The sequence below is a fragment of the Erythrolamprus reginae genome, chromosome 13, assembly GCF_031021105.1.
Source record: "Erythrolamprus reginae isolate rEryReg1 chromosome 13, rEryReg1.hap1, whole genome shotgun sequence".
NCBI lineage: Eukaryota > Metazoa > Chordata > Lepidosauria > Squamata > Dipsadidae > Erythrolamprus > Erythrolamprus reginae.
This window is the reverse complement of record NC_091962.1, coordinates 5931763-5946850: the sequence shown is the minus strand read 5'-3', so window position 1 is coordinate 5946850 and position 15088 is coordinate 5931763. Positions and strand designations below refer to the sequence as shown.

Genomic DNA, 15088 nt, shown 5'->3' with positions numbered 1-15088 from the left:
GGCGGGCGGGCGGTGCGCGCGCGCTTGGGGACACCCCAGCTCCGCTCCCCAGCTGGGAAGCGGCCCCAGCAACACGCGCGGGCTTGGGGACACCCCAGCTCCGCTCCCCAGCTGGGAAGCGGCCCCAGCAACAGCGTGGGCGGGCGGGCGGTGCGCGCGCGCTTGGGGACACCCCAGCTCCGCTTCCCAGCTGGAAAGCGGCCCCAGCAACGCGCGCGCGCTTGGGGAAACCCCAGCTCCGCTCCCCAGCTGGGAAGCGGCCCCAGCAACAGCGTGGGCGGGCGGGCGGGCGGCACGCGCGCGGGGAAACCCCAGGCGCGAGCAACGGGGTGGGCGGGCGAAGGGCGGGCGGCGGTGGAAGTAAAAACACCATCTGCGCATGCGCAGATGGTGTTTTTACTTCCGCACCGCTACTTCGCGAAAAATCGATCATCGCTTGGGGTCCTGGAACGGAACCCTCGCGATGATCGAGGGACCACTGTATATTGTTACAATATTTCTATTCATATTTCAATCTTAGTTTATATTCCATTGACCGTATTTATCATCTTTACCATATATAACTTAACAAATCTAAAGAGGAAGTGGGGTAGGGAAAGAAATTGCTTCAATAGCAGACCTTGAAGTTAGTGACTTGTCGTTCTTATTAGGCGGTGAGAAGTAGGAAATCAGAGTAGTAAAGTATTTAAGAGTTGAGATTAAGGCTGAGTTAGTAGGCTTGAACTTAGACATCTTTTGGGTTACTTTGTGTTCTAATTTATTGGTACCAATAAAGAATTCTATTCATGTCTGCTTTTTTCGCCCTTTTGGTTCCAGGCTGAAACAGCAGCCAATAGGATCTGCAAGGTGCTGGCTGTCAATCAAGAGAATGAGAAACTGATGCAAGAGTATGAAAAGCTGGCCAGTGAGGTAACGTGCATCCTATCCCGGGCAGGGAAAGTTCTAGGACCAGGTGCATTTTAATTCCAACCTTAATCTCTTCCTCTTTCTAGCAGCTATTTTATTCCATCTAATAGCAAGGATAGCAAGGACAGGGATGGGGGGAAGGAGATCTGGTCCATTAATATACTGACTGGGGAAAGGGTTTTAGAAAAGAGGTGAGGAATACAGAATGCAAAGCAAGACAGCGAAACGCTAAGCCACGATCCAAGTTTCAAGTTTCAAGTTTCATTGGATTTATATGCCGCCCCTCTCCGAAAACTCGGGCAGCTAACAACAATCATAAACAATGGACAATAAAATCCAATACTACAAGCAAATTAAAACCCCTTAATATATAAAAACCAAACATACATACAAGCATACCATATATACAGTTGTAACGGCCTAGGGGGAGAAAAAGTCTTAATTCCCCCATGCCTGGCGGCAGAGGTGGGTTTTAAGTAGCTTACAAAAGGCAAGGAGGGTGGGGGAAATTCTGATCTCTGGGGGGAGTTGGTTCCAGAGGGTCGGGGCCGCCACAGAGAAGGCTCTTCCCCTGGGTCCCACCAAGTGGCATTGTTTAGTTGATGGGACCCGGAGAAGACCCACTCTGGGGGACCTAACTGGTCGCTGGGATTCGTGCGGCAGAAGGCGGTCCCTGAGGTAATCTGGTCCTGCTATGAAGGGCTTTATAGGTCATAACCAACACTTTGAATTGTGACCGGAAACTGATCGGCAACCAATGCAGACTGCGGAGTGTTGGTGTGACATGGGCATATTTAGGGAAGCCCTTGATTGCTCTCGCAGCTGCATTCTGCATGATCTGAAGTTTCCGAACACTTTTCAAAGGTAGCCCCATGTAGAGAGCGTTACAGTAGTCGAACCTCGAGGTGATGAGGGCATGAGTGACTGTGAGCAATGACTCCCGGTCCAAATAGGGTCGCAACTGATGCACCAGGCGAACCTGGGCGAACGCCCCCCTCGCCACAGCTGAAAGATGTTTCTCTAATGTGAGCTGTGGATCGAGGAGGACGCCCAAGTTGCGAACCCTCTCTGAGGAGGTCAATGATTCTCCCCCCAGGGTGATGGACGGACAGATGGAATTGTCCTTGGGAGGCAAGACCCACAGCCACTCCGTCTTGTCTGGGTTGAGTTTGAGTTTGTTGACACCCATCCAGGCCCCAACAGCCTCCAGGCACCGGCACATCACTTCCACTGCTTCGCTGACTGGATCCAGCATTTCAGAGTTTCACTTTATTTTAAACCAGATCGCATCTTTTCCTCTGGATTGCATATTATGGGGCCCAACAATGTACAACAATCTCAAGGGAGTGTTAGAGCAGAGCTTGAAAACAATATAACAAACCCCAATGATGGACACAGCAAAGGATATGGGGTCCCCTAACATTTCCTTTCTTTGGGGCGAAGGCAGATTAGTTCCCAGTTTTGATATGTTTCCCTTAAAGCCAAAGAAAAGAGGAAGAACCCTAGTGGTTGGATTGTTGAAAATAAGTAAGGATTGAACATTGATTTCTCTCCCAACACTGGTTTCTGATCTTGGATCACCATCATAACATCTTCATGTAAATATGTATTTTGACAAATAAAAGCAGGAGGGCCACGAATTCAAGTCTCACCTTAGCCATGAAAGCCAGCCAATCACCAGGAGGGAGGGAGATCTAGTCCTTCATTCTAAGGAATGAAAGGCAGCTGGGTGCCTTTGGGCCAATCCTCCTCTCTCTCAGCTCAACCCACCTCACAGGATTGTTGTGGGGAAAACAGGAGATGGGTTGGCTATGTTCACCTCCTTGAATTATTTGTAAAAGTAATAAAGGAGAGATGCAAATGGGGGTAGAGATGGCTAGAGAGATAGTTGGGTGGATGGATAGAGAGATGAATAGATGGATGGATGGGTAGAGTGAAAGAGGGAGAGGGAGATAGCTAGAGAGATAGATGGAAGATGGAGGGATGGAGGGAATGAGAGAGATGGAGAGAGGGAGATGACTAGAGAGAGAGGGAGAAGGGAGAGAGATGAAGAGAGAGGGAGATGACTAGAGAGAGAGAGGGAGAAGGGAGATAGATGAGAGAGATGAAGAGAGAGGGAGATGACTAGAGAGAGAGAGGGAGGAGTGGGAGATAGATGAGAGAGATGAAGAGAGAGGGAGATGTCTAGAGAGAGAGAGGGGGAGAAGGGAGTGGGAGAGAGATGAGAGAGATGAAGAGAGAGGGAGATGACTAGAGAGAGAGAGGGAGAAGGGAGTGGGAGATAGATGAGAGAGATGAAGAGAGAGGGAGATGACGAGAGAGAGAGAGGGAGGAGGGAGTGGGAGATAAATGAGAGAGATGAAGAGAGAGGGAGATGATGAGAGAGAGAGGTAGAAGGGAGTGGGCGATAGATGAGAGAGATGAAGAGAGAGGGAGATGTCTAGAGAGAGAGAGAGGGAGAAGGGAGTGGGAGAGAGATGAGAGAGATGAAGAGAGAGGGAGATGACTAGAGAGAGAGAGGGAGAAGGGAGTGGGAGATAGATGAGAGAGATGAAGAGAGAGGGAGATGACTAGAGAGAGAGAGGGAGGAGTGGGAGATAGATGAGAGAGATGAAGAGAGAGGGAGATGTCTAGAGAGAGAGAGAGGGAGAAGGGAGTGGGAGAGAGATGAGAGAGATGAAGAGAGAGGGAGATGACTAGAGAGAGAGAGGGAGAAGGGAGTGGGAGATAGATGAGAGAGATGAAGAGAGAGGGAGATGACGAGAGAGAGAGAGGGAGGAGGGAGTGGGAGATAAATGAGAGAGATGAAGAGAGAGGGAGATGATGAGAGAGAGAGGTAGAAGGGAGTGGGCGATAGATGAGAGAGATGACGAGAGAGGTAGAAGGGAGTGGGCGATAGATGAGAGAGATGAAGAGAGAGGGAGAGGGAGAAGGGAGTGGGAGATAGATGAGAGAGATGAAGAGAGAGGGAGATGACTAGAGAGAGAGAGGGAGGAGTGGGAGATAGATGAGAGAGATGAAGAGAGAGGGAGATGTCTAGAGAGAGAGAGAGGGAGAAGGGAGTGGGAGAGAGATGAGAGAGATGAAGAGAGAGGGAGATGACTAGAGAGAGAGAGGGAGAAGGGAGTGGGAGATAGATGAGAGAGATGAAGAGAGAGGGAGATGACTAGAGAGAGAGAGGGAGGAGTGGGAGATAGATGAGAGAGATGAAGAGAGAGGGAGATGACTAGAGAGAGAGAGGGAGGAGTGGGAGATAGATGAGAGAGATGAAGAGAGAGGGAGATGACTAGAGAGAGAGAGGGAGAAGGGAGTGGGAGAGAGATGAGAGATGAAGAGAGAGGGAAATGACGAGAGAGAGAGGTAGAAGGGACTGGGCGATAGATGAGAGAGATGACGAGAGAGGGAGAAGGGAGTGGGAGATAGATGAGAGAGATGAAGAGAGAGGGAGATGTCTAGAGAGAGAGAGAGGGAGAAGGGAGTGGGAGATAGATGAGAGAGATGAAGAGAGAGGGAGATGTCTAGAGAGAGAGAGAGGGAGAAGGGAGTGGGAGATAGATGAGAGAGATGAAGAGAGAGGGAAATGACTAGAGAGAGAGGGAGAAGGGAGTGGGAGATAGATGAGAGAGATGAAGAGGGAGGTAGAAGGGAGTGGGCGATAGATGAGAGAGATGAAGAGAGAGGGAGATGTCTAGAGAGAGAGAGAGGGAGAAGGGAGTGGGAGATAGATGAGAGAGATGAAGAGAGAGGGAGATGTCTAGAGAGAGAGAGAGGGAGAAGGGAGTGGGAGATAGATGAGAGAGATGAAGAGAGAGGGAGATGTCTAGAGAGAGAGAGAGGGAGAAGGGAGTGGGAGATAGATGAGAGAGATGAAGAGAGAGGGAAATGACTAGAGAGAGAGGGAGAAGGGAGTGGGAGAGAGATGAGAGAGATGAAGAGAGAGGGAAATGACGAGAGAGAGAGGTAGAAGGGAGTGGGCGATAGATGAGAGAGATGACGAGAGAGGGAGAAGGGAGTGGGAGATAGATGAGAGAGATGAAGAGAGAGGGAGATGTCTAGAGAGAGAGAGGGAGAAGGGAGTGGGAGATAGATGAGAGAGATGAAGAGAGAGGGAGATGTCTAGAGAGAGAGAGAGGGAGAAGGGAGTGGGAGATAGATGAGAGAGATGAAGAGAGAGGGAAATGACTAGAGAGAGAGGGAGAAGGGAGTGGGAGATAGATGAGAGAGATGAAGAGAGAGGGAGATGACAAGAGAGAGAGGGAGAAGGGAGTGGGAGATAGATGAGAGAGATGAAGAGAGAGGGAAATGACGAGAGAGAGAGGGAGAAGGGAGTGGGAGAGAGATGAGAGAGATGAAGAGAGAGGGAGATGTCTAGAGAGAGAGAGAGGGAGAAGGGAGTGGGAGATAGATGAGAGAGATGAAGAGAGAGGGAGATGTCTAGAGAGAGAGAGAGGGAGAAGGGAGTGGGAGATAGATGAGAGAGATGAAGAGATAGGGAGATGTCTAGAGAGAGAGAGAGGGAGAAGGGAGTGGGAGATAGATGAGAGAGATGAAGAGAGAGGGAAATGACTAGAGAGAGAGGGAGAAGGGAGTGGGAGAGAGATGAGAGAGAGGGAGATGTCTAGAGAGAGAGAGAGGGAGAAGGGAGTGGGAGATAGATGAGAGAGATGAAGAGAGAGGGAAATGACGAGAGAGAGAGGGAGAAGGGAGTGGGAGATAGATGAGAGAGATGAAGAGAGAGGAAAATGACGAGAGAGAGAGGGAGAAGGGAGTGGGAGATAGATTAGAGAGATGAAGAGAGAGGGAAATGACGAGAGAGAGAGGGAGAAGGGAGTGGGAGATAGATTAGAGAGATGAAGAGAGAGGGAAATGACGAGAGAGAGAGGGAGAAGGGAGTGGGAGAGAGATGAGAGAGATGAAGAGAGAGGGAGATGTCTAGAGAGAGAGAGAGGGAGAAGGGAGTGGGAGATAGATGAGAGAGATGAAGAGAGAGGGAAATGACTAGAGAGAGAGGGAGAAGGGAGTGGGAGAGAGATGAGAGAGATGAAGAGAGAGGGAGATGTCTAGAGAGAGAGAGAGGGAGAAGGGAGTGGGAGATAGATGAGAGAGATGAAGAGAGAGGGAGATGTCTAGAGAGAGAGAGGGAGAAGGGAGTGGGAGATAGATGAGAGAGATGAAGAGAGAGGGAAATGACTAGAGAGAGAGGGAGAAGGGAGTGGGAGATAGATGAGAGAGATGAAGAGAGAGGGAAATGACGAGAGAGAGAGGGAGAAGGGAGTGGGAGAGAGATGAGAGAGATGAAGAGAGAGGGAGATGTCTAGAGAGAGAGAGGGAGAAGGGAGTGGGAGATAGATGAGAGAGATGAAGAGAGAGGGAGATGTCTAGAGAGAGGGAGAAGGGAGTGGGAGATAGATGAGAGAGATGAAGAGAGAGGGAAATGACTAGAGAGAGAGGGAGAAGGGAGTGGGAGATAGATGAGAGAGATGAAGAGAGAGGGAAATGACTAGAGAGAGAGGGAGAAGGGAGTGGGAGATAGATGAGAGAGATGAAGAGAGAGGGAGATGACAAGAGAGAGAGGGAGAAGGGAGTGGGAGATAGATGAGAGAGATGAAGAGAGAGGGAAATGACGAGAGAGAGAGGGAGAAGGGAGTGGGAGAGAGATGAGAGAGAGGGAGATGTCTAGAGAGAGAGAGAGGGAGAAGGGAGTGGGAGATAGATGAGAGAGATGAAGAGAGAGGGAGATGTCTAGAGAGAGAGAGAGGGAGAAGGGAGTGGGAGATAGATGAGAGAGATGAAGAGAGAGGGAAATGACGAGAGAGAGAGGGAGAAGGGAATGGGAGATAGATGAGAGAGATGAAGAGAGAGGGAAATGACGAGAGAGAGAGGGAGAAGGGAGTGGGAGATAGATGAGAGAGATGAAGAGAGAGGGAAATGACGAGAGAGAGAGGGAGAAGGGAGTGGGAGAGAGATGAGAGAGATGAAGAGAGAGGGAGATGTCTAGAGAGAGAGAGAGGGAGAAGGGAGTGGGAGATAGATGAGAGAGATGAAGAGAGAGGGAAATGACTAGAGAGAGAGGGAGAAGGGAGTGGGAGAGAGATGAGAGAGATGAAGAGAGAGGGAGATGTCTAGAGAGAGAGAGAGGGAGAAGGGAGTGGGAGATAGATGAGAGAGATGAAGAGAGAGGGAAATGACTAGAGAGAGAGGGAGAAGGGAGTGGGAGATAGATGAGAGAGATGAAGAGAGAGGGAAATGACGAGAGAGAGAGGGAGAAGGGAGTGGGAGATAGATGAGAGAGATGAAGAGAGAGGGAAATGACGAGAGAGAGAGGGAGAAGGGAGTGGGAGATAGATGAGAGAGATGAAGAGAGAGGGAAATGACGAGAGAGAGAGGGAGAAGGGAGTGGGAGAGAGATGAGAGAGATGAAGAGAGAGGGAGATGTCTAGAGAGAGAGAGAGGGAGAAGGGAGTGGGAGATAGATGAGAGAGATGAAGAGAGAGGGAAATGACTAGAGAGAGAGGGAGAAGGGAGTGGGAGAGAGATGAGAGAGATGAAGAGAGAGGGAAATGACTAGAGAGAGTGGGAGAAGGGAGTGGGAGATAGATGAGAGAGATGAAGAGAGAGGGAAATGACGAGAGAGAGAGGGAGAAGGGAGTGGGAGAGAGATGAAGAGAGAGGGAAATGACGAGAGAGAGAGGTAGAAGGGAGTGGGCGATAGATGAGAGAGATGACGAGAGAGGGAGAAGGGAGTGGGAGATAGATGTGAGAGATGAAGAGAGGGGGAGATGTCTAGAGAGAGAGAGAGGGAGAAGGGAGTGGGAGATAGATGAGAGAGATGAAGAAAGAGGGAGATGTCTAGAGAGAGAGAGAGGGAGAAGGGAGTGGGAGATAAATGAGAGAGATGAAGAGAGAGGGAAATGACGAGAGAGAGAGAGGGAGGAGGGAGTGGGAGATAAATGAGAGAGATGAAGAGAGAGGGAGATGACGAGAGAGAGAGAGGGAGAAGGGAGTGGGAGATAGATGAGAGAGATGAAGAGAGAGGGAGATGTCTAGAGAAATAGATAGATAAAACGAGAGAGAGAGAGAGAGATGCCCCCAAAGGAAGTTTGAGCTAACAGTGGTTCCCGAAGCCCTCGGAGTTGACCGGTCCTCTCTCTCCTGAGCAGCTGCTGGAATGGATCCGCCGCACTATCCCATGGCTGGAGAACCGGGTGCCGGAGAAGAACATGGCCGCCATGCAGCGCAAACTGGAGGACTTCCGGGACTACCGCCGCGTGCACAAACCTCCCCGCATCCAGGAGAAATGCCAGCTGGAGATCAACTTCAACACCTTGCAGACCAAGCTGCGCCTCAGCAACCGTCCAGCCTTCATGCCCTCGGAGGGGAAGATGGTCTCTGTAAGTCGAGGACCAGAAATGGGAGAACTCTACAAGCTCTTGGGGGGGGGGGAGGAAGCTGGGGTTCACATTTGCTGGCCAGAGGTTTTCCCGAAAGCCACCTTTGTTTCTGAAAACATCTGTTCCGAGCATCCATCCATAGTTTAGCCATACCTATGAAAACCTCTGAAGAAATAGACTCCCTTCCTTCCTTTCTTTGTTGCTTTCTATTTCAAGACACTTCTGTAGGAGATTTCCTTATATAGTGGAATACATCCTGTTCTGTCTGGGTTCCCCCAGATGCCAACCCCAACTAAAAAGAGTAGCCAGACACGCTGATAAAAAGCAAAGTCATTTTACATCTTTGAAAACAAACACAGATAACAAAAACTGTTCTTACAAACTGGAATGCTGTGAAGCTTCACAGAAGAGTCACGACGGCCAGACAATACAACAGGCTTCTTGCTGGCACACACACCACTGTAGATAATAAAACCCACGCCTCCCCCAGGTTTTCAGCCTTCGAGGCCACAAGCCAGAATCAGAGACGCCAAGGATCGAAGCAAGGTCACAGGACTCCCAAAAGATAACTCTCCACAATACAGGAAGGGCGGGCCTGCCTTTTCAACCTTTCTGAGGAGAACCACACCCAAACCCAGCTGTTGCCTATTAGGGATGGAAATACCTGGCTAATTGTCCCCTTCGTTGTGCTGCCCTTCTCTGCCTCATATCTATTATGGCTTGTGCGTTCTCATCTAATGATTCCAGGCTACTCGCTGGGGAGAGCTCCCCCCCGGGGGTCTCAGGCTGTTCTCCCTCCTCCTCGTCCTGACATTCCTCTTCCCCGTCTGCCTGGTCCTCCTCCTCCTCCTGTTCCTCGTCCTCCCCCTCTGAGCATGGAGCCGGCAGAGTTCCAGCCGTTCCCTGAGGAGCCTCAGACTGAAGCACAACAACATCCCCTTTTAAATTAAATTAGACCATTAAGAGGTTAGAACAGGGCTTCTAAACCTCGGCCACTTTAAAACGTGTGGATTCCAACACCCAGAATTCTGGGAGTTGAAGTCCACGGGTCTTAAAGTTGCCCGGATTGGGTAACCTTGCATTCAAGGTTTCCCAAGAGTTGTTGAAAAGCTAATCAGGGTTAAGGCCGTGTCACATTCTAAGAAAAGAAAGTATTTCATAAATATAGGTCTACCTCCAAATAGACCGTTTAGCCAGATGTCTCGCAGGCCAGAGAAATGATGAAAAGCGATAAATGTGAAGCTTACATAGTAGTTTCACCTTTTGCCTGCAAGCAAAAATCCCTTAATTTTTGAAAAACTATCCCCAGTAAAAAAAATTCTCAAGTGTAGCATCTATGAAATCAGTTTCTTTTTTTTTTTAATTGATTTTTGTAAAATAGACAAACAAACATACAAACAGTTAAACACAGAATGGGGATACATTTCCCCCGCTTATCTTGAAAGTATAAATTCAAATGCAGAAAAATAATACATAGTTAGATATAAGTTGAATATTGAAAATTTTGCTAAATTTTGAATTAAAGTTTTTCACATTTTACTAATATATATATAAAACCAAAATTCTTACTATATTACTTATGTATAAACTAATTCTTATATATAAACTAATTCTACCATAATCCTTAAACACAATAAATTTAACTAGTACTAATATAACCCAAGTAAAAACAAGTACCACATGTTTACTAAAAATAGATTATATATCTTATTTTTTCCTTATCTATCCATTTATAAACTTTGTTCCATGTTTCGTAGAACGTAGTATCTTCTTGATCATTTAGACGTCTTGTCATCAGTTTCAACACTGCAGTTCCTCCCCCCCCCAATTTTTTTTTTGCCTTGTAGGTTTATTAACTGATGCCAGAGAGCTTGGTGCTATTAAAGGACATCGTTAAAAAAGCTAATTAAAAGCATTTTCTCACACAGTTTTGCTTGCCATTATCCTGACACTAAGATTTGTTCACCCTGACCTTTTTAGTAACAGAGGCTTTGAGGTTTAAAAAACCTCTATTTTTGGCACTGGGTTGCTAAGGATTCGTTACTTGTACATTTAAAAAAATTAATGGATTACTTCTCTTTTTGAATCTATCTTGTGCTCACGAGCTGAATCCATAATGTTATCTTACTGAGCGGCATATGAACCTTATAAAAGAATCGTAATGAAGACAGGTTGCCATCTACTAACTAAACAACTAAAAATACTCTATCAAATCATATCTTTAGTCAACATTTTTTTAAAAGCCAAATGGTAACAAAAAGATAAACATCCTTCACTCTCCCATTTGTTAGGCAGAGAGCCCAGAAAGCTGTTTTTAATCAATTGCTTACTTGCTTTTGATTCACCTCTTGAAAATAAAATAGATTACTGCCCTCAAAAGAACAAAAATTAAGACTAGCAGAGGAGGTTACGAGATCTCCTTACAACCTGCTGCTCTTCTTTCGCTCTGCTTTCAGCTGACTGAAAAACTCTCTGGTGATTTAGTTCTCCAAATATTTCTTTAACTATCTGAATAACAGAGTTGCAGGGACTTTGGAGGTCTTCTAGACCGACTTCCTGCTCGGTCAGTGTTCTGTCTGTGTTCACTCCAGAAGCCAATACCAACCCAAAAAGAGAAGCCAGGCACACTGGTAAAAGGCAAAGGCAGTTTTATAAAATTCAAGAAAAACACAGGTAACAGAAAATGTCCTTACAAACAGGGAAATGCTGTATCTTCAGATATATCCACGAAGGCAAAAGTCCATGCAGTAATGCAGGATTCTTGCTGCCAAGCCGAGGCTGTAGATAGCAGACCTACACCTCCCACGGGTCTTCCAAAGCTGCTGGGCCACAAGCCAGGAACAGAGACGCCGAGAAACAAGACAGGATAACGCAACTCCAAACTGATAGCACTCCACATGGCTTCAAGGGCTTGCCTGCCTTTTAAACCCTGCTAAGGAGGACCACACCCAAGCCCAGCTGTTCCTAATTCAGTGCTGATAATACTTCTTTAATTGCTCCTTTCTCTGATCTGACCGTCTCTGTCGCATGTCAATGACGGCTTGAGCTCCATCTCCTAATGACTCCAAATTACTGGCTCGGGAGAGCCCCCCCCCCGGGGCTCTCATGCTGTTCTCCTTCATCCCATTCCTGACTTTCCTCTCCCCCGTCCGACTGTTCAGCCCCCTCCTCTTCGCTGTCATCCTCCTCCGGGCATGGAGCCAGCAGAGACACAGCCGGTCCCTGAACAGCCTCAGGCTGAACCACAACAGTCAGGAAACCCCACTATAACGTTTCAGACAAATAGTGTCCAATCTCGTCTAAAATCCTCCAGTGTTGGAGCACCCACAACTTCTAGTGGCAAGTTGTTCCACTGGTGAATTGTTCCCACTGTTGGGAAGTTTCTCTTTAGTTTCAGGTTGACACCCCCCCCTCCTCTTTCGAATATTGGAACACTGCTATCATGTCTTTCCTAACTGACATTGATTAATCACATTTTTAAGCTGCCCAGCTCCCTTAAGACACTGGACAGTGTGCAATAAAATATGAACATATAAAGACAATATATAAAAGTTTATTAAAAACCTGCAGAGCCATATTTTCACTCTTTTCTGGAAGGCCTCTCTTCCCTAGGTGGGGAGAATATTTTACAGGACGGGGGCAATTCCAGAGAAGGCTCATTTCCTGGAAACCCCCTCCCCAACACACACATTTTATTTTATTTTTATTAATTAATTTATTTTTATTTATTTGTTTCGTCAAGTACATAATGTAGGAATGTGAAGAAATAAGCATATTAATATACATGAATAAAAGATTAGAAGAACATTAGAGATAATAATATTCATATACATGATGAGAGTAAGACATAAAGAGACATTTAGGACAGGGGACGGAAGGCACGCTGGTGCACTTAGGCACACCCCTTACTGACCTCTTAGGAATCGGGAGAAGTCAACAGTGGACAGTGTAAGGGTAAAATTTTAGGGGTTTACACACATACTGTTCTGTCGGGCTCTCTGGTAGAATCCTCCCAAAAATTCACAGGTACAAATTTCAGACACACACACGTTTGAAAAGTCAAAACAATGTTCTTTATAGTGAAAATTCACTTAAACCAAGCCCTCTTTTGGTATAGCAAAGAGCACTCATCTCCAAACAAACTGGTAATTTATACAAGTCCCTTATCAGTCCTGTGATACTTAGCTTGCAGCTGTGAGGCAATTCACAGTCCTTCTTCTTTCACAAAGTGAAACACACTTTGCCCTGGTTTAGTTTCAAAGCGGGGAAAAATCAGCACACAAAAGGTCAAAGTCAGTAAAGCAGTCACGAAACACAAGGATCAGATAATCCTCCACAATGGCCAAACCCACAGGCTGCTCTTTATAGCAGCCTCACTAATGACCACAGCCCCACCCAACCACAGGTGGCCTCATTTTCTTTAATAATAATCTCTCAGTTGTTGTTGCCTATACATCGCTCTCAGCATGCGTGGCTGTATCATTAACTCTTGTTCTGAATCCAAGGAGGAGCTAGATAATTGATCTCCTTCTGAGCTGTCTGCCCCACTCTCCTCCTCCCTGTCACTCATGTCTTCTTGGTCAGAGGAGCCTTCCTCATCAGATTCCACCGGGGGCAAAACAGGCCTGCAGCATGTGGATGTCTCCCCCACATCCACAGTCCTTGGGGCAGGAGCTAACCACAACACATACAATCGGAGTTCTTTAACTGACGGATTCCGTCCACAGCATACCTTCCCTGCTTGACCAGGTGGGATGGGCAGACGTAATGGGAGATAGACAGGTGTCTCTTTGCAAAAGGCATCATTGGGAGCGGGAAGGAGGATTTCTGAAGTAGGGGCTGATCTGGTTGCAAGCGTGGCTGGGACTTCCCTGACTGAGGCTGTTTCCTCACCCCACCCCTCTCGTGGCCCACAGGACATTGCCAACGCCTGGAAAGGTCTGGAGCAAGTTGAGAAAGGCTATGAAGAATGGCTGCTGACGGAGATCAGGCGCCTGGAGCGTCTGGACCACCTGGCTGAGAAGTTCAAGCAGAAGGCCACGCTGCACGAGAACTGGACCAGAGGTATCTGTGGAGACCCTGACGGAACCCCCTTCTCACCCCACGAGTATAAAGTACAAAAGTCAAAAACACAGATGTCTGTTCAAATATGAATACAGTGTTCCCTCGATTTTCGCGGATTCAAACTTCGCGAATAGCCTATACCAGTGGTTTTCAACCTTTTTTGAGCCACGGCACATTTTTTACATTTACAAAACCCTGGGGCACATTGAGGGGAGGGGGGCGGCTAAAAAAAGTTTGGACAAAAAAAAATCTCTCTTCCTTTCGCTCTATTTCTCCCTCCCTCTTTCTCTCCCTCTTTTTCTCTCTCTCCATCCCTTTCTTTCTCTCTTCCTTCTTTCCTCTTTTTTGCTCTTTCTCTCTCCCTCCCTACCTCCCTCTATATCTTTCTTTCTCCCACCTTCCCTCCCTCTCGCTCTCTCTCTTGCTCTCTCTCTTGCTTTCTTTCTCTCTTGTTCTCTTTCTCTCTCTTTCTTTCCTTCTCTCTCTTGCTTGCTTTCTCTCTTGTTTTCTTTCTCTCTCTCTTGCTCTTTCTTTCTCTCTCTTTCTTTCTCTTGTTTTCTTTCTCTCTCTGAGCTTCGCGGCACACCTGACCATGTCTCGCGGCACACTGGTTGAAAAACACAGGCCTATACCACGGTTTTTCAAAAAATATTAATTAAAAAATGCTTCGCGTTTTTTCCCCTGTATCACGGTTTTCCCCACCTGATGACATCATACGTCATCGCCAAACTAATAATTTTTGCAAACAAATAATAATAATAATTGTTAATAAATAATTATCTTTATAAATATCAGGATCACTAAGTGTCTTATTCAACGGTGAGTACCAGTAATAATGGTGAGTAAATGGTTGTTAAGGGAATGGGAAATGGTAATTTAGGGGTTTAAAGTGTTAAGGGAAGGCTTGTGATACTGTCCATAGCCAAAAATGGTATATTTACTTCCGCATCTCTACTTTGCGGACATTTGACTTTCGCGGGCGGTCTCGGAACGCATCCCCCGCGAAAATCGAGGGAACACTGTATGTCTAAGCCAGCGAGGGCAAACCTTTTAGACACTGAGTGCCCAAAGTGTGCGCGAGTACATGCCCAAACTGAAAAGTGTGTGCATGTGCTAAAACGTGCACATGTGCAGACATACACGTAGGCATGTGTGAACGTCTACACGCATGAACATGCACAGACATGCACCAATGTGTACGTGCATGGACCTCATGCATGTGCAGCAGAGATCCAAAGGTCAGTTGGCCAATGGGAGGCGGGGCATCCCAATACTGGCAGCGTATATTTTTTCTGTCGTGAGCTTCCGTCTTGCCGTTTGCAGGGAAACAGCAGCTCACAAGAGAAACGCCATGGAGGTCTGACCTGGGGTGAGGGCACGTGTGCCAGCAGAGAGGGCTGTGTGTGCCACCTCTGGCGCGCGTGTGCCACAGGTTTGCCATCACGGTCCTAGGCCATCTAACTATTGAAGAGCAACATTAATATATATTTTTCAAAAACCAGACCCTGGGCCCATGTACACCTTCTACTTACAGGCGGTCACAATCCAGTTTGATGTGGGACTCTACAGTCACATTGAAAGGACTTTTCTATGGCGATGTTTTCGATCAACCTCCAGACCCTCCCCCCCCCATTTAGCTCTCTCTTTGCTTCCTCCCCACCCACCCCCAGGGAAGGAAGACATGCTGTCCCAGAAGGACTACGAATCAGCCACGCTCTATGAGATCC

At 47.4% G+C, this 15088-nt stretch overlaps 1 protein-coding gene across 1 annotated transcript in view; it reads left to right on the top strand.

Moving 5' to 3' along the window:
* The window catches only part of ACTN3 (actinin alpha 3), a 93657-nt gene that overhangs the window by 59165 nt on the left and 19404 nt on the right, over nt 1-15088 (top strand). The window contains exons 10-13 of the mRNA XM_070766776.1: nt 817-909; nt 8067-8297; nt 13214-13361; nt 15032-15088. The exon at nt 15032-15088 is cut by the window's right edge and continues 94 nt beyond it. Of these exons, the coding sequence (XP_070622877.1) occupies nt 817-909; nt 8067-8297; nt 13214-13361; nt 15032-15088 (529 nt within the window). The remainder of the gene's footprint in view (nt 1-816; nt 910-8066; nt 8298-13213; nt 13362-15031) is intronic.